The sequence below is a fragment of the Pempheris klunzingeri genome, chromosome 10 (genome assembly GCF_042242105.1).
Source record: "Pempheris klunzingeri isolate RE-2024b chromosome 10, fPemKlu1.hap1, whole genome shotgun sequence".
Lineage (NCBI taxonomy): Eukaryota > Metazoa > Chordata > Actinopteri > Acropomatiformes > Pempheridae > Pempheris > Pempheris klunzingeri.
In genome coordinates this window covers 1,547,670-1,570,142 of record NC_092021.1, presented here as the reverse complement: position 1 = coordinate 1,570,142, position 22,473 = coordinate 1,547,670, and the positions used below count along the sequence as shown (strand labels likewise).

Below are 22,473 nucleotides of genomic sequence, written 5' to 3'. Positions count from 1 at the left end.
TACAGGACAAGACGGGCTTCATGCTGACAGGCTATTGGTGTTGTTGTTGTAGCTACAACAATGGCAGCTAGTCATAGTGGGTTCAGTTTGAAACAAGTTTGGTTTTTGTTTTAATGCTCTTGTTTCTGTAGACTGGTTTGTTTTGGTCTCATTAAGAGAGGAGTAGAAGGTTTATTGCCAACATGATTGCATCCTTTCAATATTTCAGCTCTTGTCTAGTATCCACTTCACATGAGACAAAGGTTGCAGACACTGGATCATTCATTTCAACCAATGATTGACGAATTCTTGGCTACAATATCAAGGAATTTCACTGGATTTCAAGAACTGAACTATGGCATTTTAATAGACTATGTCTTATCTTGTCTTATGTGACATGATTTTTTTTTCAGACAGCAATGACCACTGTCATTCACAGGTGTTCATCTGTAGCTAGTCAGTGTTCCATGTGTGATGTATAATAGTAAAAGAAATACCTCTGCATCATTTTGATACAGTGGTGAGTGTTTTTTCGAATAATTTTACCTGATTGCTTCACAACATTAAGATAAATAGTTAACAGTAACAGTTCAGACTTTTTTTTTTTTTTTAGTGCAACAGAAATTTCAGGGCTTAACTCTGCATTGATGATTCCAATGAACTCCACACTTGAATGTATACAGATATTTTTGAGAAAACAAGAGCTGTCATATCAGAGCAGTACTGTGTGTCAGCTTAGGTAGAGAAATGATGGACCGGCGTATCCCTGAGGATACAACACAGTCCCACTTGCTTTTTCAGCCTGAGCACAGCAATCCTTGGCAAGCCCAAAGAAAAGATGCAAAATAAGTAGAGCCCACACAGCAGCACCGATTCCCCTCACCTGGCACTAAGTGCTGGCTGAGGTGATCTACTGGACCAATTCTAAAACCATAAAACCTAAAAATACTGAAGTTATTTAGCCTTTAAGTACCATTCCTGCATCACCGACTGTGGCTTGGGGATATGGATGGATTTGCACCTTTTTCTACATCTTTCCAGAATGAATCCCAAGACGGTTTCATAAATAGGATTTCAGTCCACCTTTTAGCCTTTTTTCTTTGTATCTGATACCTAGTCACAGTCAAATCCTCACCGTATGGTTAGAAGTATTGAGTCATATTTATTGTCTGAATTTATCAATATTTCCCAGCTAAGGTGAATGTTTGTGAAACCACCACTCATTCCAGTTGAATAAAAATCACCATGTTACCCTGGTGGTAGAAGAATTTGAGTAGGACATGACATTAATGTAACCAAATGGATTACTTTCAAATTTGAGATTACTTTCATTAGTTAGACCTAAATATCTGTATACATCTATATAAATGTAATTTTATTCTGTTCTGTGTCTTTTTCCAGGGCAATCAAGGCGTTCCAGGAGGTGCTTTACATTGACCCCAGTTTCTCAAGAGCTAAAGAGATTCACCTGAGACTGGGACTGATGTTCAAAGTCAACACAGACTACGAGTCGAGCTTGAAGGTAAATCTAACTGGCTGGAATCACTTAAACTGTGTGATAGACAGAATTGATTTTGAAATCACGATGTTTTGTCTTGGGTCAGGTCATGGTTTGGTCAAACAGGTCTTGATCAGTAGTTTTAGAACCAGTTATCAGGCTGGAAACCAGGGATGAGTGCACATTAAATGGATGTCTCTTCAAGGTAATGTGTTTTTAGTAGTGTAAACAACAAAGTTAAGAGTGCAGCGATTCATTCTCTGCAGTGACATACATTGATTACAAATCTTTACCAACTTCACTGAAATGTTAAAATATGTTTAGTATTTTACAACATCTGAAATTGAACTGCCAACTCAACCATTAACAGCTTTGGACAATAAGGTTTACATAACAGCAGGGTTTTCCCAATCATTAGAAGTCTTGGGCGCCACGGTTTTTCACAGCCGAATGAGTAAGAAAATACATGGCCTAAACATGCGTTGCTACCGTTTCTGATTGCTCTGCTTATGTCCTTTTGTGTGGCCTCAGTGTCCATTTCACAGTGAGTGGGGCTCAGGCAGCTCCTATGCAAACTCTCGCACACAAACACACATGGCGATGATAACACTGAACCAGGTAAAGTGAAGATAACGTGCTACTCAAGGCCAAGGTCGATGGTGGCTGTGGGCGTCTTGTTCACCCATTTGAATGTTGAGAGAGATAAAAGGGCAATGAAGCCGACCCGTCCACTGCACAGCATCTTCTGTTTCAATATAGTGGCAACGCAGGCGAACTGCAGCAACAGGTTGAAGCGGTCAATGTGGCATCTACATACAGTTGCACTCAAAATTATCAACACCTGTTGCAAATTAGGTGTATTGACAACATTTCCAAACTATCAGCTGTGTTCAATGAACAACTCAAACATAAAACAGTTGAAATAGTTCAACACAACTAATATTACAGCACAATATGCCACTCTTCTTGACAAGCATCTTTAGTACTCAATAGAGCATCCTTTTGATGTTAGGACCTGTTTCAAACGTGATGCATAGCCAGACACCAGGTTCTGACAGATTCCTGAGGAGTCTAAGCCCATTCCTCATGGGCAATAGCCTCCAGCTCTCTAATATTCTTGGGTTTGAGTGCTGCAACCTTCTTCTTCAAATCCCACCAGAGTTTTTCGATGGGATTCAAGTCAGGTGACTGTGATGACCACTCTAGTATCTTCCAGTTTCTGAAGCCAAGCCTTGGTGGATTTTGAGGTACACTTGGGATCATTGTCCTGTTGGAAGGTCCAATGACGCCCAAGCTTCAGCTTCTTCACAGACGGCCTGATGTTTTCTCCTGGATTTCCTGATACTGGATTGAATCCATCTTGCCCTCCAAACGCTGCAGCAGCCCCAGAACATCACTGAGCCACCACCATGTTTCACTCTTTTCAGTGTATGCCTCATTCTTCCTCCTCCAGACTGAACCATAGACCTGAAAAGTTCCAGTTTTGTTTCATCACTCCACTGAACAGGATCCCAAAACTTCTGCGGCTTATTTACATGTATTCGAGCATTTTGGAGCCGTTCGATCACAGAAGCCTTCAGTGTTTAGTATGTGCCTTACTGTAGAAACTGAAACCTCAGTGTCTGCTGCCACCAAGTCCTGCTGCAGGTCTTTTAGAGACAGTGGAGGATTTTTGGCCTCCTGCCTCCTCAGAAATCTGGTGGCAGCTGTTGATGGCTGTGGTTCAGAGGTAGAGTGGGTCGTCCCTCAATTGGAAGGTCGGTGGTTCCATCCCCGGGTTATGCGTCAGCATGTCGAAGTGTCCTTGGGCAAGACACTGAACCCCAACTTGCTCCTGAAGCATGGCTTCAGCGTGTGAATGTGTGTGAAAGGATAGTCTTGCCTGAATGGGTGTAATATAAAAGGCGCTATACAAATACAGTCCATTTACCATTCTTTCTGCCACGTCCAGGTAGTGTAGCCAGTTTGAACTTACAAACTATGCTTCCAACAGTATCTGTAGGAACACTCTTTGCTTTCTTTTTTCATCCTGTTCCTTGTTTGTGCAAGGCAATTGTCTCCTTTCTTTGGCCAGTTCTCTTGACACACCCATATTTCTAACTTGCAACCAAACGTCACTTTGAACAAACCCCTAGCCAGTCCAGGTATTTCATGTGTTATATCTTATGCAACTAATCAAGGGCCTCATTAGTTGCTTCAGGTGTGCTAGAGACAACATCTGATTTGCAAATGAGTGCTCTTATGAGGGGTTCTATTCAGGGGGTTGAATAATTTTGAGACTGTAGCAGTCATTAAAAGTGGATTTTTGTGTTGAGAAACTTGTAATATTAGCTTGTGCTGGGCTATTTCAATTATTCTTTTTTCCAGTTGTTCAGTGAACACATCTGAGACTGTATTTTGCCCCCAGCCCTTCCCACTAGATGGAGATTTTTCCTCAAACTGATGGCCAATTTTAAACATTCCAATTCCAATGTCTCAATATTGTTATGGATGAAAAGTTTTGTTGCTCTCTGAAAGAGTGTACTTGCACATGACAGCATTAATAGAGTGGAATCATTTTCCCTCCATGCCAGTCTGTATTGTATACCTGATTTGTAGTCACAGAGGAGTCGACCTCGCCAGTCCTCAGATTAACAAAAGGCTGGTGGATCATCTATCCCATCCATCTGCGCGAGCTAAACCCTGTCTACTATCTCCTGACACCTGTGAGCCATAGATGTCCAGCCAGGAACGAAGGCTCTCTGTCTGAAGCCTATGGATCTATTGTTGTCTGAGAGTCCCGGTTTGTTTTTAGGGACAAACAGCCACCTGATCCTGGGCTTTGCCCTCCTCCAGACATTCTGTTACTGGAGTTTTTATCATGTATTGTAATGCATTAGCATACTATTGAGACTTGCAGGGCATTATTCTACATCTAAGCTAGGAGGCTATGTGGTAAATGGAATAATTCTTTAATTCTGTTACCTCTTAAGTGGAGCATGTTGTTATAATTCCATGTAAATGCTTGCAGCCTCTGTTTCAATCAGAATTTTAGTTTCACAAAGGTAGTATTTATAGTGAGGCTAGTATAGTGGATTGTATTTGTTCATAATAATTAGTTTTCCCGTTTACAATTCAAAGATTGTGTTGTGTCTAGGAGATGATATTCTGCCTATGTGTTGATGCTTGTGGTGGTACAGTGTTGAGCCAAGTAGGCTGCACGTGCTGCACGTCCTCACTCTGTCTTGGATGCACCCCTCCCTCTTAGTCCTGGCTCATTGCCAGCAACACACACACACACACACAGCGATAGAATCTCACACATGCACACACCTCACACGCACACGACTGCCCCAGTTATCTACGGGGAAGGGTGAGTGCATGTTCAGAGGAGCACCGATTGAATAAAGGTAGGAGAGAGAGAGAAATGAGAGATGGGAAAGCGTTAGGAAATTGTTAGTAAGGCACTTTGCTGCAGATGGTGAGCATAGTTAGGACGGGAATGTACTGTTTATGTTTTTTATGATGGATCACAGCTCACAGTGGCTAGAGGAAACAAGTGAGAGGCATCAAGTGATGGAGAGACATGTTTGCTTTCTGAGAATGCAGAGTAACCTAATTAAGAGTCAGCCAGTGCAGTTTTACATATTACGGCACCTTATTCTCTTTACCCACAGTCTTCATAGACACTCACACCAACTTGATTTCATTAGTGGCTGCTAATTTAGCCTGTGCGAGAGGGAAATGAGATGGCAAGAGTGTGTTTGTGCACTGTATATTGGTAAGGTGATGAGTTGGCTCTCTATCTGGAGCATGTAGCCACTGACGAGAGCTTTGAGGTGGGAAAAGAGCGGGGCAGGGAGAGGTGGTGTGTGCTGCCTGTTCTAGCTTTGAGGTATTTTGTGTCATCTCTCTGCACTCTCTACTGCAGCCGTCTGCTGAATAGTAATCAGTGACACCAGGATAGAAGAGGGGGAAGGAGGGGGAGAGAGGGAGAGAGAGAGAATGATTGCAGAGAGAGAGAGAGAGAAAAAGCAAGGAAGGCGAGACATGGAGAGGGAGGTGGAATGCCAAGCTGACAATCCTGCTGCATTATCTGCTTGGTGGTAGAGCAAGTGTGAAAGAGAAAGAAGAGAAGGATAGAGACGGAGGGGAGAGCTCTACAGGAGGATGCAGTGGGGGTTCCAAGAAGAGGGAGATGTGCCAGTGATCTAGGTAATGCATTTGTGTGTGTGTGTGTGTGTTTGAGTACATTCTCTGACATTTCGGCATGAGGCTATGATGACTGTGTCTGATGTTTTGTGGCTCATAGCTCTGCTTAAAAGGAGTTTATTCCAAGCAGGGTCCTGTGCGTGCACATGTGTAAGTGTTGGGAAGCTCCACTGGCCCTGGGTGAAGCAGATAAAATCAAGAGCCATCCAGCTGGATCTTTTTTGCATGTCTGACATTGACCGTCTGTGTTGCTGCTGCTGCTGCTGCAAAGGCTACAGGTTTCATCTGTCAAGTGTTTGATGTCTGTGGTTTCTAGCCATCTTTTGCCCCAGCTTAGAGGGTAGATACTTGTATTTGCCTTCAAGCTCACAGCCTTTCTGTTTTTTCACTACATTTGAGCAGTGGAGTTTGGTAGCACCAGCTGTACAATGTGTTCTTCAACTGTGTGCTAGATTCTGGTGTGCAGTTCCTGGTTTCAGGAGGGTCTCGTGTTGAATAGCTGTGAGTTGTTACTGACCCAGATAAGATACACTGGTGGCGCCTTTTTGAACACAAGGTGTGACTGCATTGGGTCAATGATGCAGCTTGGTAATAGCAATAAAACCTGTCACCTTGAAGCCACCTATGGGTGCTTTAGTACCTCCTTTACAGATTTACAGGATCAGACGCTTTGCTGGAATTCCCTTTATCAACTCAGGTGCCTGCTTGTGTGCTGGTGACCTGCTGGTAGCTGGCGTGATACTTCTCTGATACCCTGAAACACTATGATGCACATGACTTCACCAGAGCGCGAGGTCAAAGGAAGTTATCTTACCAACATGCCAACATATGAAGGAAAGTTCTAGATGGTAAATGGTCTGTATTTGTACAGCTCCTCTCTCGTCATTTTGACCACTCAAAGCTCTTTTACATCACATCCTCATTCACACATCATTCATTCAGGAGGAATCTAAGTTGGAGGAGACTGTTCTTTCACACACTGAATGAAGCTGCTTCAGGAGCACGTTGGGGCTCAGTGTCTTGCCCAAGGACACTTGGACACACTGACTCATAGGATCCGGGGATTGAACCAGTGACTTTTCAATTGATGGACGACCCACTGTACCTCTGAGCCACAGCCGCCCCTTCGGAGCCCTAAAGGGGGCAGAAGAAAGCCAGAAGAGGTGTCCCTGCAGCTGAGTGCTGTACTTACCTGCTCAATGACCCTGGATGGAGATGTTGTCCAGTCACGTGCCACGCCTTGGCAGCCAGGCTAAGCCTTTGTAGACATCTGCTTTGTCCAGCAACACTGGCTTAAAGTTTAGATGATGGGAGAAGATGACATTTCAACTTCTGGAAATCTGTCTCATTCTTCTGGTTGGAACAGGAGGGAGGGTTTGGGCAAGAGAAGTGCTCAAGAATCAGGAATATTTATGGTGTAGCCCCTCCAGCTGTCAGTGTTCTCTCGTGTTACGGTCAGCAAGGTTCATTCATGGTTTGTGGATCTCTTGGGGCTTTCAGCAAAGCAGATTAGATGGAGGAAAATCAAAATTTCTCCTTGGTTTACGTTCATACTTACAAGCAGCCCTGTCCATGTTCATAGACCTGTCATTCCAGTAGGAATAAGGTGTTAATATTCATGTACAAATATAATTATTTTATATATGTATATAAAGTAGATAAATGTTCATATATAGGTTTATGTATTTCTGTTAATAATGACATTCCTCTTTTTTCTCTGCAGCATTTTCAGCTGGCTTTGATCGACTCCAATCTCTGCACTTTGTCCAAAGCTGAAAGTAAGTAGTGTTGTTGTAATTACCAGAGGGCACATGGAAGCTGCTATATACTGTAATGTTAGATTTGATGTACCAGCTTGTCAGTAGTAGATAGCACATATTCAAAGGGCACAGGAATATTTCTATGGAGCAATTTTGCCTCTGCTGCCATTTCCCTGCTGACTCTGCCCAAGACTGGGGTTGCCTAGGAGACAGCACATGGAGAGAGAACTGCAAGTGCTTGCAAGCACATTGCACATACACACTGTGATTTCAGATTAAATGTACACTCTGGGGAAGCTGTCCCACTCCCCCTCCCATCTGTGCACCGTACTGTTTGCAATCTGTACCCTCTGAAGTCCATGGGGTGAATCTGTGATATATAATTTAATATAATATCAAGTTAACCTTTATTTTTCTTTCCTCTGCTTTCTCCCTCAGTTCAGTTCCACATCGCTCACTTGTATGAGATCCAGGTAAGCAATCAGTTTGTACAACAAAAGGTGTTCCAACATTTCACTGTCCTACATTTTACAACAGAGGTTAAAATAATTAATTTAAATAAAACGGCATCATTCCTCTTCCCTCAAAGTTTGGGTTAGATTCCTCCATCTTTTATTTTGCCGATGATGCTTTTGAACAAAAGGGTGCCATTCTGTTAGCTCTCATTGTATCTTTTAAGTTCGTACGGTTCTTTGGTTAAATATAAGAGAAAATAAAAGAAGTTACTAACCATGGAGCCATAATTTATCTTTCGTTGACATACACTCACATGCTGTCACACGTGGGCTGTTGCTTCCAGTGTCGACCACTGATAAGTTGCCAATAACTCTCTTGACTGAAGTAGCTGAATTAGGTATTGTTAGCAGTAATGTATCACAAAGAGGGTCATTTTATTTTATCTTATTGTATTTATATATATATAATTTTGTTGAGCATTGTAGTATCTGCATGCTTAAGAACATGGCAGTGAGCTCCTGGACAGTGTGGCTCTAGAGAAGAACCACCACCTGGAAAACCACCTCCTTTTTGGGGTTGTCTCGCTGTTGCCTCTCCAGCTCACCTGTTGTCACTTTCATTGGCACCAAAACAGGTGAAACTGCTTCACAGTTGCTCATGCTCCCTAGCTGGACAGGTCGATGTCCCTGAAGATGAACTCACTTGGTGTGATGATTAAGTGTTGCCTTCATGTTTTGGAGCAGTGCAGTTTTGAATAGTTTGACATAATTGCAAATGCAGAGTGAATTGCACTTTGAATTGCCAGAGGACTTATTCCTATTTGTTTAAATTCCATTCATAGTCCAAGTGACCTGTGATTCTGAAGCATGTGAATGTTAGCATCACTCACAAAAGCTTAATGTTATGTAGGCTTGTGGTTTTTACCCTCCAGTGTCTGGAAAAAGCTGCAGTCTTTGTCTACAGCTAAAACTGTTAGCAACATTCAACGTAGCCACTCTTCATTTGCTTTCACCATAAATCTACGCACATAACATATGAATGTGTTATAAGAGATCTCCTGATACATCCATAACATAACCTGAGGAACCACAGCAACACATTTAGATGTTACAGGACAATGAAGTCTCATTGACTCGCGTTTGTTGTCGATGAGCCCATCCTCCTTTAGTTTGGGTTGCTCTGCAGTATAGACAGTTCTTGCATGTGCTCTTGCATCTGTAGTACGGCCAATAGGAACGCTGTCTCTTTGAGAAGCCCTGTGATTGAGAGGAGGTGTAGAAGTCTGGTTTTCTCTCAAACCACTTCAATTACAGCACGTTAATAGGTTTTTGTGGATTTTTTTGCCTAATTACACCAAACATAAATTTCCTACTTAAGCTTTAATTGATTTAAGTATGCCTGTACAAACAAATGCAATACCATAATATCGAGCTGCCTTTGAACAACACTGCAATTACTGGTTAGTAATGAGTCTGGATGTGTCAGAACAACCAGGAAGGAGACCGTTTGAACATTTATTTTCAACAGAGTACAACATAGTTTTACCTTCTCTCTAGAGGATCCCGTACTTGGGATTTCCTGCCTGACGTATAACTATCTGTAAAAGAAAAAAAGTGTCTCATAACCGCAGGCACCAGTTGTTAAAACAGTGTTTTTTGTGACTACTTCCTGTCCGTCATTTCAAATTAAATGCCCTCCGGATCGTCACAGTCAGAGACATAGTCCAGTTGCGTAGGTGTTGACCTAACCTTGTCAGCGTGCAGAAAAGAGAACTCCTGAATGGAGGTTTTTTTTTTTCATTCCTGCGACCGCCCAACCAATGAACACTTGGTCAGCTGAGACTCTTCTCATCCGATAAGCATAATGCATGCAACTCTAGCATAATGTGAAACATTAGATCACCTTGTATCATATTGCACAGTCCTACTTGCTGTTTACTTTTACCATTTCCTGTTACTTTTACTATTACACTTGTTGTTGGACTCCAGGGAAGTTTCAGGATGTAGCAGCTATAGCAGTAATTTCTGCTGCAGGAGGACTTTGGCTCCTTCCTTGAGTCTTAATTTAGCTGAATCTGTGGTTGAGTTGAGTGTTTTGAAGTGATCAGGAGTCGGAGGACAAACAGCCATTCACATACACTGTCATATCAGTGTTTGCTGTCTGGCCAAGGCATGGCTTAATGACAATCATTAGTCCAAGCAGGAAGGAACCGCTAAGAACCTCTCATTTATGTGCCCCAAGTGTCAGTGTGTACCCGGAGGTGTCTTTATTGTGGGCAGACAGGAAGAGTCCAGGACAAGAGTCTCTGTCTGTCTGTCTGCGCATATACACTCACACACTCATGGACATTTTAGGGTTTGTAAAGATTGGGGGCTGCTCTTAAGAAGACTACGCTTGAGCTGATAAGAGAGCATTTAGTCTTTGCACACGTGCACACCCCCACCCCTCTACGAATGGGTTCAAACCCAAGGTCAGTTAGGTCGCCAAGTTAAAACAAACAGTGGGCTCACCTCAGACCAGGCAGCTCAGGTTTCCTCTAAAATACAAAGCATGCACTGCAGTGGACACACACAAGTACACCTATGCACAGACAGACACACACACACTTAAAACTGCCAGACATGTTGAGTCTGGCCTGTCCTCTTCCACACTAACCCTCCCCCGTGTGTGTGTCTTGCTGGTCATTACGAGTGTGAGGAGGTCTTAAGACTCTTTGTCTGTCCAGATAGAACCATAAAACACTGACCCTCCTGTCTGGCTTAAACAACCTCTCAGTCTCGCTCATCTCGTCCCCCATCTCTCACTCTGCCCACAGAAGAAATACCGAGCGGCGAAAGAAGCGTATGAAAGTCTGCTGCAGACGGAGAATCTTCCTGCACAGGTGAAGGCGACCACACTGCAACAACTTGGTGAGTGTCCCTTGCTTCTGTAGGCTAATTACTCTCACCTTCACATGTGAAATCTAACATAGTCCACTGGCTGAAACAGCTGATCTGCGTGTCAGGAACCAAATTGTATGACAATAAAGTGATCATGCATAATCAACATTAGCTTTGCACTCTGGGGGTGTCTTTTTGTCCATGTGTCATTTTGTTTAGTGGGATGTATTATCACATCACACAAAGTAGTTTTCTGCTATTTTTATACTTGTTCTTTAAAGTGCTGGTTTGAGTGTGTGTTCTGTAGCGTGGCATTGTTTTGTCATGTCCCCCTCCCCCACACAGGGTGTAGACATGCATGTGCACTCAAACGCAAAATTATTGTGTGTGTGGGTGTGTTTGAGGACTAGAGTTAGTTTGGAAAACTATTTTGTTAATAAAAACGATACAGAAGTTAAAATTCTACCAATTTTATGAAAAAAACTAGTGAAAATGACGGTTGGTACAATGTGTTTGTATGCTTGGAATCTGATTGTGCTGATTATGTGGTTCAGGGGGAGTAGAGAGGCGTTGGTCCATCTTATCTGTCAGTAAAGGGACTATTTGAATTAAATAATCCAACTAAATAACACTGCAACAATTGCATTCATTTACTGGAAGAGTCAAACAGAATGATTCTGCTTTAGTTTTGGTCCACTAAGGCACCAATGAGCAACAAGGTTCTAAAGTTAACCCACCTGCTCGATCACTGTTTTCAGATCATCTAGAAAGGTTTTCCAGAGGCAGCCTGTAACATGACAAAGCACCAGTTACATGTCACATAAAGTCCTAAGAAAACGCTGAGAAACAGTTACTGTCACTGTGCATGCATCATGAAAACCCCACTAAAACAAAATTTTACATACGTGATTACTTCTTATAATATTAATGGCATGGATTTCTCTAAAACATGTATTAATTAAAATAAAATTTGATCGGCCCACATGAACCTCATGTTGCTAAAACGTCACTATGAAGCTAATGTTGGGGGATTTGGGTTTGGGTTTTGTGTAGCAATTAAGGGATAATGCAAATGGTGCTCTCTTTCTTCTTCTGTTTTGCGGTAACCCGCTGGCTTTATACAAAACAGCAGCCTTGATTTTCCTCCACATCGTAAATCAAAGTACGACTATATGATGGAGTATGTGCTAGATAGTCCGATCTCGAGTGGCCAAAATGTAGCATCTTATGTTCCCATGTAATACAAATGGAATGGCATAGATTTACATTTAGGTTTTTATTGAATTCTTTTGTCCAGTCACGAGGGGTGATATGATGGAAAAGCAGACAGTATGTAGCTATGAGGTTTAAAAGAGCCTGCATTTGATGGTTTAAAGTGACAAGAAACATGGTTTCCTTTGTGACATTTAATGAATTAAGCTTTAAGGTCACCTTCAAGGTCACAGTTGTGAAAGCGTAGTGGCAGCCGGCGACACTTTTTCAGGCGTTTTTCCTGTGCAAATGCCGAGAGAGTTCAATTTTCTCCTCCTCCACTGTGTAGACAGCTGAGCCAGCCCCCACCCACTCGCTCACTTGTAAAAGCCATTCCCCGTCTGTCCCGCTGAGGTTGTCATGGTGACCTGGGGCGCTTGCCACAGGTGTATAGGAGAAGAGCTGCGGCGGGCTGTGCCTGTCTGTCTGTTGGAAATTGTCCTCCACTGCAGTGCATGCTTTTAGTGTGTGTGTTTGGGGTGTGTGGAGTGTATGGATGTCTGCTCTTGTAGAAGTGGTTGTAGAGCAGGGAGGAGTTGTTTGTAAATCCAGGTTCATTTGAAGCGTGTGTGTGAAGAATACCCTCTCCCCCCTCGAGCTTTGGAGGGACAAGCCATGTACACATCAGACATCCATCTTGCCTTTTTAACCCTTCAGAGTCTAGGACCGCCACACGGCGTCAAAGTCACATGTCGCACGTTTGAAAACGTAAAGCTGTGACACAAGCACGCAGGTGCTCAGTTCAAAGACTGTTGGAAAGCGGACGCTTCAAACTTTTTACAAGTGTTTGAATTTTGTCGATCGGCCTATTAAGACTAAAGTTATGAAGAGCCGAAGTGGCGCACTACAGCTCTTCTACGAGTTAGAAGATGCTGAATCTGGGGAAGAACGTTCTGATTCTGAGGAAGACTCCTTTCAGAGGATGAAGTGGATGCTGCACGTGAAGACGAACGAGAGGAGGTGTCCGCGCAGACCCCCGCTCCTCCAAAGATCCAACTAGTTCCTGCTCGGATTTTGTGTTTCTTTTGCACTTTTACGTACAGTGTGTCCATATATTATGTCAAAATAAATAAATACTTGTAGAATCACATAGGTGAGGTTGTGCTGAAAAGAAAGACACAAAGAAAGGCAAGCTAAGCAGTTTTAATGGGAAACACAAAGGTAAAATGAAAAGTAGTAAACGCCGTTTTACCCCAGACTCTGAAGGGTTAATTACAATTGTAATTTGGATTCCGGTACTTAACCTTTTTTATATGATTCAACTCTACATTGCTCTAATTCTGCTGTCTAATGTAACAGCTGCTGCTCAGTACACTGGTGCTACTTGAGGGGCAAGTCAGCTGCTGTTATTAGAGGCGTTTGAGGTCAGTCTTGAGGACTGACGCCTGATCTGCTTTGCTCTTCTAGGCTGGATGCATCACACGGTGGACCAGCTGGGGGATAAAGGCACCAAGGACAGCTATGCCATCCAGTGTCTACAGAAGTCTTTAGAAGCAGACCCAAACTCTGGCCAGTCCTGGTACTTTCTTGGCAGGTAAGACAAACAAGGGTGTGAGTGTTTGTGTGTTTCTCAGGGCTAGCCTCTAACCCCTCCTGTCCTGATGAGACTGTTTGTTCTACCTGGAAGCCATCTGCCATTGTACTAGAATAACCCTCTTTCTTACACATAGTGACACATTTCTTTGACCAAACAAATAAGAATTACTTCTTACTTGTTTTGTTATATTTACTCTCGTCTCTCATATCTCAGGCCTGTTCTCGTTCTGCTTGTCCCTCTTCTCTCCCCCAGGTGCTACTCCAGCATTGGGAAGGTGCAGGATGCCTTCATTTCTTACCGTCAGTCCATTGACAAGTCAGAGGCCAGTGCTGACACCTGGTGCTCCATAGGGTAAGAATTGAACTTTTAGTGTACCGTTTTACTGAAAAGTAGGGAGGATGTGGATAACGGAGCCATAGGAGATTGAGCTATCCCAATCCACAGCGTCTCCTGGAGGACATACATCTCTCTCTGTAGATCCTTTCTCAGAGAGATAAGGATCTAAATCCCGGAAGGTGGCAAGAGAATCATGTCGCCTCTCTGCCTCTGCCCTCAGGGTGCTCTACCAGCAGCAGAACCAGCCTATGGATGCACTGCAAGCCTACATCTGTGCTGTTCAACTGGACCACAGCCACGCGGCCGCCTGGATGGACCTGGGCACCCTCTACGAATCCTGCGGCCAGCCCCATGATGCTATCAAGTGCTACATCAATGCTACGCGCAGCAAGGCGTGCCTCAACACTGCTGCACTCACGCAACGCATCAAGCTCCTGCAGGTAGGTCTGACATTTAGATTGGCAGTACCCATCGACCAACCCCGTTTGTTAGATGTTGTGAGTATTTTGGTGTGTGTGTATTGAAGTGCTGTGCTATTGCCAGGCATTGCCGAAGCAATCAGCTTTTTAAAATGCAGATTGTGCTTTTGTCATTTTGATTTCTCACCACTGAGATATGAATAATAATTCATATTTTTGTGTTTAAACACATTTTTCTCACTTGTAATTGTTAAGCATACCTTCATGGCATTAAACATTTCTATTATATTCTGTATACAGTTATTAAAATACCACCTATGAGTAAGCAGTAGTCTTTGTTGTGCCTTTCTTGTTAAAACCAAGACCAGCACTAAAGTTTGTGTCTTGCACAATTTCTCCTAGGCTCAGTTGTGTAACCTACAGCCAGGTAGTCTGCAGAATAAGAGTAAAATGCTTCCTAGTATTGAGGAGGCATGGAGCCTACCCATTCCTGCTGAGCTCACGTCCAGGCAGGGGGCCTTGAACACTGCACAGGCACAGCAGGTGAGATCCAGCTTATACAAGAGACTCCAGCCTCTTGGGAAATACTTGAACAACAAATGTATGAGGGTTATTAATGTGGAGGCCTTGGTCCAATACTTTCAGATGTTTTATCCACAGCAGACAATATTCATGTTTCTACGATTCAGTTTGCATCCGAGTCCAATATGGACTTCTGGACGACAAAGATAAACGGGGATACAGTCGGAGGGAATTGGAGCGAGGCCCACGTCTCAATAATCTAATTACTGTGAGCGTAGGTGACCTTCACAGTGCCTCTCTGTGTCATATGACAAGTGTTAGAATTATTAAGCAAAGAGGCAAGCAACTCATTACGTCCCACAACCATCATCTTTAATGTACAGATGCACAGATGTCGTGCAGTCGTAGCAGGTTATACTGGACAAACTGCAAGGATGAAAATGCATGTGTGATGGATACAGGGTATTAAGAAGTATGGATGCATGTATTTTTGTGTAATGTATTTGACACTTGTATATCGGAGTTAAAACCCGAATAGAAAGTTAATCTTGTCTCATCTCTCTTTGAAAATCAGACATTACACATTAGATCTGAGGACTCCCACCATCAACGCATCGGTTTTATTTAGTCCCCTTATTTTCCTCAATCTCTCATCCTCCTTTAGCTACAAATAACATAATTTCCATCATTTAGCACTTGCATGATCTGCACTATAATCAAACCCAAAGAAATATGATTAAAAGAAAATTAGTTTTTAATCAAAGAAATTCAAAAAAGGTTGTTTTAAAGCCATTTTTACATGCTCAGACATTGGAGTTGAGGTGTGACTGATTAAATGCAACCAAATAGTGGTTAAAAACCAGTGAAAACTCCAGAGAGACAACAATAAGCGGTCTGCATGTCCGCACAACCCTCCACTAATGCAGCCAGTGTTGCATTAGCCCACATCTTAAAGGAATGCTTTGCAGATTTTCACCTGGCTTTGTATTGTTACAACGTTGGCAGTATATGCAAGTGAGCGATATTTTTCTGTCTCCCATGTTGCCTGCAGCCAGAGCCCCCTGCTCCATCACTCAGCTTGTCAACATTTACTCGCTCTAGGGTTGTTGTTTTTGGACTGAATGACTGACTTAACAATAAAACTACTACCGTTCAATTGGGCAACAGCCCCATGAGCTGGGTGATGAGCGGTGAGCTCTTGGTGCAGGCGACACAGAGGAAAGTTAAACATCAGCAATTTGCATATACTACCCACATTTGTAATGATATGAAGCCGGTTGAAAACTGGCCAAGTATCCCTTGAATCACAGCATGAATACTCTGATTATGGCCTTAATCAACCTCTGTCAGATAGATTAAGGTGCTAACACGAACCATATTATAATCAGAGTATTGTCATACATGCAGTATTTAAATGGTCAAATTGTTGTGCATGTAAATGTAGTATGAAGTGTATTCTCCAGTGCCATTGTGCAGTAAAGTATTATTTATGCCTGTTTTTTGAGCTGCAGTTCACTCACACAGGGGAGTTGTTAGAACTTTGCTATTATTGCTAGTCCAGTAAGGCCTTACAAGCTGTGTCTCTGTGGTGGCTTCCTAGGCCTGTAAGGGGGAGGGAGGCCAGTCCGCCAGCAATCACACAGACCCACAGGCCAGTCCTGCCAAGAAGAAACGCACTGCCAGCCCAGCTAAGGTACAGCTAAGAACTTTTACGTTACTGTTCTGCTGGACAACTGAGAAGGTGAGCGGTGGTTCACATTTTTCCGTCTCATGTACAGGGTGTTGCAGACCAATTGGCAAACAGCCCAGGTCAACAGCAGGTGCCCAGCTGGTACCTAACGCCGCAGAAGCTTCAGGTAGGAAATGTCTCAGGCTCATATTTTTTTGCATGTGCAATATGTAAGATTTTTTTTATAAGAAAGATTATTTTGATTATTGAATATTTGCTCGATGCGGTCTTGAAGCAGTCCGTCACACCTGAAGCCCGATCCATGCTCATGTGTTAATGGGTTATGGCCTGGCCAAGGAGCCTGCGCATGTCGCCTCAGTTGCTGTACTGTAGCTGATGAGAACCTCCTTGTGTTTTAATGTCTGACATTTTAGATGGAAATCGCTGGGTCTTTGTGCAAACACCTTTTTCCAAAGCAGTATTTTTTTTTATTTGCAAAATGATTTGCAACGTGTGTTTAACTTTGTTAAGTGAATTTGACTGTGAGTTACTGACTCTGCAGCACCTGGATCACTTGCGGACCAACCGAGCAAACCTCAAGCCCCCCCAGGTGCAGATGTTGGAGCAGCTGGAGAACCAGTTCTCTCTCATGCAGCAACATCAGCAGCAGGTAAACACATGCAACTGTGAATATAATTTAATATATATTTAATATAACTTATTAAGAATTTTGTTTCTGCTGTGTCAAGCTCCTCTTTGTCTTTGTATGTTTTTTTTTTTTTTAGTGCTAATGTAGCTACTCAGCTAGTGAGTAATGGACTGCATTGTTGGTCAGCATTGCTCACTTTGACCTGTTCTGCTTCTCTCCTGTGCATCAGATGAGGCAGCAAGCAGCAGCAGCAGGCGGCATCCAGCCCCGGCCAAATCTTCCCAACGGTCCTTTAGCTGAGCCCTCTCACCACCAAGCAGGAGGCCTCTCCTGCACCTCACCCCTCAATCACACAGCCATCCGGCCCCCGTGTGTCACCCAGCCCACAGCCAATGGATCCTGTTCTTCAAGTCCTTCAGCAAGGCTGCTGGGACATCTGGACAAAAATCATACCCTGGGACTGGGAGGTGGCGGCACGAGCAACGGAAACGTGCCTTACCCGCAGCAGAACTCTCTACCTCACAACTGCACAGCCGCCAGTCACCCCAGCACCACCAGCACTACCAGTAGTCCCAGTCACGCAGATGAGACATGGAGGAGCCAACAGCGCAACACTACCACTCAGGTACTGGAAGAGTTTTCTTCATGTTTCCATGGTCATTCAAACTGCTGTATTTCCCTCTCTGTCTCTGCCTGTGCTGCTTTCTGAATATTTTTGACGCTATAATGAAAAATCTTGTTTTATTTTTGAAGGTACTGCTATATGTGTTTTTCATTCTATGTTTCTTTTGGCCATTCTCTCTGTCCAGGGGCTTCAAAAAGGTCCAGGTTCACATTTGGCAGGTCCCAATGGAGAACCCCCTTTCTCTTCTTCCTCCCCTCAGACCTCGTTCTCTTCCTCTGGCATTCTGAATCAGGTTGGACATTCCTCTGGACCCTGCACTGCCTCCTCCTCAGCCTCTTCTTTATCCCCCACCTCTCCCCAGACCACACCCAACCACTTGTCCTCGCCCCCCCACTCCACTACTACCTCAGGGGTCCACACCAAAGACACCACGCCTTCTGGGGACAACAATGACGGCAACGGCGCAGCTGCCACTTTGCCATCAGGTCCGAAGGCTGCCGTCAGGCATTCTGCAGGGACACCCCTAAGTCCCAGCACCACCCCCGCGCAGGGATTGACTAATCACGTCCAGCCGCGGATAATGGACAGCTCCTCTAGTCTGTCTCAGCCCGGCTCTCCTGCCCCCGGCGTGCTCAGTCCAGACAATCCTCAGTTCTCAGCCTTGCTAAAGGGAAAAGCCAATGCTACTAGTAATGATGATAACAATAATTACAATAACCATGGAGAGCCTTCCTCAGAGAAAATCAACAACGTCCATCCGGGTCTCCACGGTGCCGCCAATCCAATGTCAGAGCAGTTGGTGGCATCCTCGCCACTTTTAGCCGCCGCCGCCACGCCCTCTCCTCGCTCCGCAGACCCTCACAACACCAACAGCCTCTCCTGCCTTAATAGCCCGTCCAACCCCAACAGCCAGGGGCCCACAGTCAATGGGAAGGGGCTGGAGGACTCCCAGAGCCCGCTGAAGGTAGAGCCTTCTGCAGAATCTCATAAACGCACAGTCCCTGCTGGTCTGGCACCCTGGTCCTCCGTTTCCATCTACCCCAGCTCCAGTGAAGTACTCAAAGCCTGCAGGTAAGAAGCCTGCGTGGCACCACTTCTCTCAGGTCAGTCTGTGACCACACATTAGGGCCCAAACATTTGAGAAAATAATCTGATTGTAATTTTTTTACCATTCACTATTATTCACTAGACACAAGCAACAACATAACATAACACTGTATATATAAACTGATGGACTGCTCTTTCCTGTAGTCCAGGTCCACACATGCCATGATGACATGTGCACAGGCCTGGTGTGAACATTAATATATGACAAATTTCTTCCAGTTACAGTAACAAATCACAGAAACTACAATGTATAGACCTGAAGAAGAAGAAGAAGCCTCATTGTAAACCTGTAATATGGAAAGTAAACCTGTGGCTTTAGGGGCATCACATCTTTAGCTCTGAACTCTGCTGTCGCCTGGGTCACTTCACCGTCTCCTTCATAAGCAGTTTGACTCCCGCTCATTTCAGTCAGTGATCTGTGCTGGACAGTCGTGGGCCTACTTGACGCCCTGCTAGTCGTGTGTGTAGCCCTGAAATCGACACACACACACACACACACACACACACAGCCTCGTGATGCTCGTTTCGGCGAGCAGATGTGTGGTGTTGTCTGGCGTCGTAGCCGTGGTGGTTAGGCACGTTTTGCTGAACACCAGACTCTGACCCACGTCTTCCTAAAGCCAAACTAGGTCCAGTCAGCCGGCGTACTGATCCTCACTGACACTGAAGTCACCTCTGCTCTTCAGTGTTCAGTTCTGCCGAGGCTGTTTTCACACTGTCATGCTGCATCAAAGTGTGCTCGGATTTTGTTTTTTTTACTTAGGTAATTAATAATTAATTAATTATATCATATACTGATAATAGTGTTTGTGATCCAAAAACAAACTGAGCATTTTGAAACCAGGAAAATGATTGATCATAGAATGTTTCTGAGATCACAGCAAGCAGTTTAATCAACCAGAATTAGTTTTACGGGTCTAATTAAAGAAGGTATTTGCCATACGCTGCTCACTCAGCCCATTGCAAAATAAAAAAGGCAACATTGGGTGATTCTGAACGTTTGTGGCAGTTATGCGACAGCAGACACATTCATATGTGAAATCATGTGTACAAGTAAGTAACGTGTTGATTCTTCGGTGCCTCTGGAAAATGCCATGACATTTCGGCCCTGCGCTGTGTGCTGGTTGTATTCTTCATCTAATTTGGATGTCTTTGAGACCGAGCTGCATAAAACCTTTGACAGTATGATCATTAGCCCTGAGCTTCGGGTGTGTTTGGGCGTGACTACTTGGATATTGAATCCAGTAGGGATGCCCGTGCCACGCTCACATCACATCATTCAGACCATAATTTACTGCATGGGTCAGCCTCCTAGTCATAATTCTGAGCTGCACACATAAGGACTCCTTCTCTGGGCAGAAATGATTAGTGTCAACAAACTCACTGGCAGATACATCCAAAGGAAATCCAGTATTAGCACTAAAACAATCCGTTGTGCTGCTTTAGAAGGAACTGTACACTGTGTGATTCTATCTCCACGGTAAGAGTGAACCACATCAGAAGTAGCTTATTTTGGGCTTTTTTTGATTGGTGTAACTACCAGGTTAGCAGTGAGGGTAACCATTATGGAATAATGCCTGAACACTCCCAAATAGGAATAACCGAAAGTGTTTTTATTCTGCCGACACTGACTGAATGTAGCAATAGATGCGTATTGGTTAGCACGTTGGAATGCAGCCTCCTGCTCCTTCAGCAGTCAGAAGCCTCGTAGGCCAGCTGACTGGCAGACTTTATAATCCACCAGTGTCGTGAAGGTTCATAGACGTTACGCACGTGTCCAAGACAAACATTCTGTCTTCTCCTCCTGGCATCCTCATTGTGTTGAGGGTGGATCAGGCATTACATAGCAATGCTGATTAATTTACAAAAGCTTAGTCTGGTATTTGTCTGGAAAGTCTAACCTCTCTGAGTGGTCCCCCAGTTCAGCCAAGGCCTCGCTCTGTACATTGAAATGTTCCCAGAAGTTGAGCAGCTTTGCTGTTGGTGTGTTTAACCTGAGTGAAATGACGTAACATGGGTCAGTGTTCTCTGGAGGGGGTGAGGGGTTAGATGTGCAGTGTAGTCTTCACTTACTGATGTTTTGTTACAGTGACACCTCACCCCAAAATGAAAAACAGATATTTTTAACTCTTAACTGCCTTGCTATTTATCCATATAGATCATTTTGGTGAGAGTAGCCAAACTTTGAAGAGACCGGCTGTAGAGATTGTGCCTTCTTTTGAATAAAGTGGAACTGGACAGCACTCGGCTTGTGGTGCTCAAAGTGCAAAGAAAGACCCAGCCACTCGAGAAAATATTCACGCTTATGACAGGATGGCAACAGTAATGGTGTCCTCTTCAGCTGAGCTGTAATGTCAGCTAGCTCACTGATGCTAGGTAGAGAAAATGCGTGGTGAGACGGTTGGTGGGTGTAGTTTGGTTGAAAATGGCTCCTGCATGAAACTGCTCGCTACAAGGTCTGTGGATTATCTTGTGTAACTGGGTCATGATTTCTGGAAAGAGACATTGCTTTGTGAGTTTTTCTAACGTATTTTTTTTTGGCACTTTGAGGACTAAAAGTCGAGTGCCATTGTATTGGAGTGAAGACAGCCATCTCTGTGGCCCCAAAACTCATCAAATCACAAAATTCTTTAGACTGATAAATGGCACCGCTGAAGAAAAACACATTTATTGTTGCACACACATCGTCGGTGAAGGCTTGTTTTTACCTGGGCTGATGAAATAAACTCTCCCCCCTCTGCTCTGGCTGCAGGAACCTGGGGAAGAACGGCCTGTCGACTAGCAGCATCCTCCTGGACAAGTGTCCCCCGCCACGACCCCCTCGCCCGCCCTCTCCTCCACTGCCAAAGGACAAACTCAATCCCCCAACGCCCAGTATTTATGTGCGTACAGCCACACCATAGAAGGAGAAGTATTCACAATGTTGTTGTGTGCCGTGTTAGAGCAACAGTAACTTGGCTACTACTGGCCCCAAATACAAACAGTCAAAGCTCCTCTTAAATGTGTTGATTCTCCTGTCTGTAGTAGTCTGTGGTCCGTTTGCCTTCTCTGACTGCTCCTGTGTCTCCTCTCTGACATACAGCTAGAGAACAAGAGGGATGCCTTCTTCCCACCCCTCCATCAGTTCTGCACCAACCCCTCCAACCCGGTCACTGTCATCAGAGGACTGGCCGGAGCACTAAAACTAGGTACAACGCCGCTCCACAGATGCAGAAAGACACACTCCACTTTGCTGAAGTACATCGCAGACTGAATGTTTGTGTTTCAAGCATCTTAAATGTGTGCGATTTAGCAGTCATTAGATTTTACATGTGATAATGACTGCAGCTGTGAGCATGGCCAACTGGGTGTTCCTGTCTTTTCCAGTCTCACGTGGCTCTGTGGGTGTGTCTCTGTAATTGTGTGTGTGTGTGTAGATGAATTTGACATGTGACAGCAGCACCACCTGCAAGTGAAGGATGTTACTGCATGTGTTTGCTGTGGAGAAAGCCAGTCGACATTGCCAAGAATTTACAAACATCTGCTGTTCTGTTCCAGTGACCTGCTGCCCTGTTGTGTAACGCTCTGACTGTATGACTTTGCATCAAATAAGCGG

At 44.1% G+C, this 22,473-nt stretch overlaps 1 protein-coding gene across 1 annotated transcript in view; it reads left to right on the top strand.

The window, feature by feature from the left end:
- kdm6a (lysine (K)-specific demethylase 6A) overlaps window positions 1–22,473 on the top strand; it is a 40,370-nt gene that overhangs the window by 13,774 nt on the left and 4,123 nt on the right. Inside the window, exons 6-20 of the mRNA XM_070838764.1 lie at window positions 1,381–1,501; window positions 7,392–7,446; window positions 7,867–7,901; window positions 10,700–10,793; window positions 13,422–13,548; window positions 13,804–13,902; window positions 14,108–14,327; window positions 14,709–14,849; window positions 16,429–16,521; window positions 16,607–16,684; window positions 17,060–17,167; window positions 17,376–17,771; window positions 17,956–18,842; window positions 21,631–21,760; window positions 21,961–22,066. Coding sequence (XP_070694865.1) covers window positions 1,381–1,501; window positions 7,392–7,446; window positions 7,867–7,901; window positions 10,700–10,793; window positions 13,422–13,548; window positions 13,804–13,902; window positions 14,108–14,327; window positions 14,709–14,849; window positions 16,429–16,521; window positions 16,607–16,684; window positions 17,060–17,167; window positions 17,376–17,771; window positions 17,956–18,842; window positions 21,631–21,760; window positions 21,961–22,066 — 2,690 coding nt within the window. The remainder of the gene's footprint in view (window positions 1–1,380; window positions 1,502–7,391; window positions 7,447–7,866; window positions 7,902–10,699; window positions 10,794–13,421; window positions 13,549–13,803; window positions 13,903–14,107; window positions 14,328–14,708; window positions 14,850–16,428; window positions 16,522–16,606; window positions 16,685–17,059; window positions 17,168–17,375; window positions 17,772–17,955; window positions 18,843–21,630; window positions 21,761–21,960; window positions 22,067–22,473) is intronic.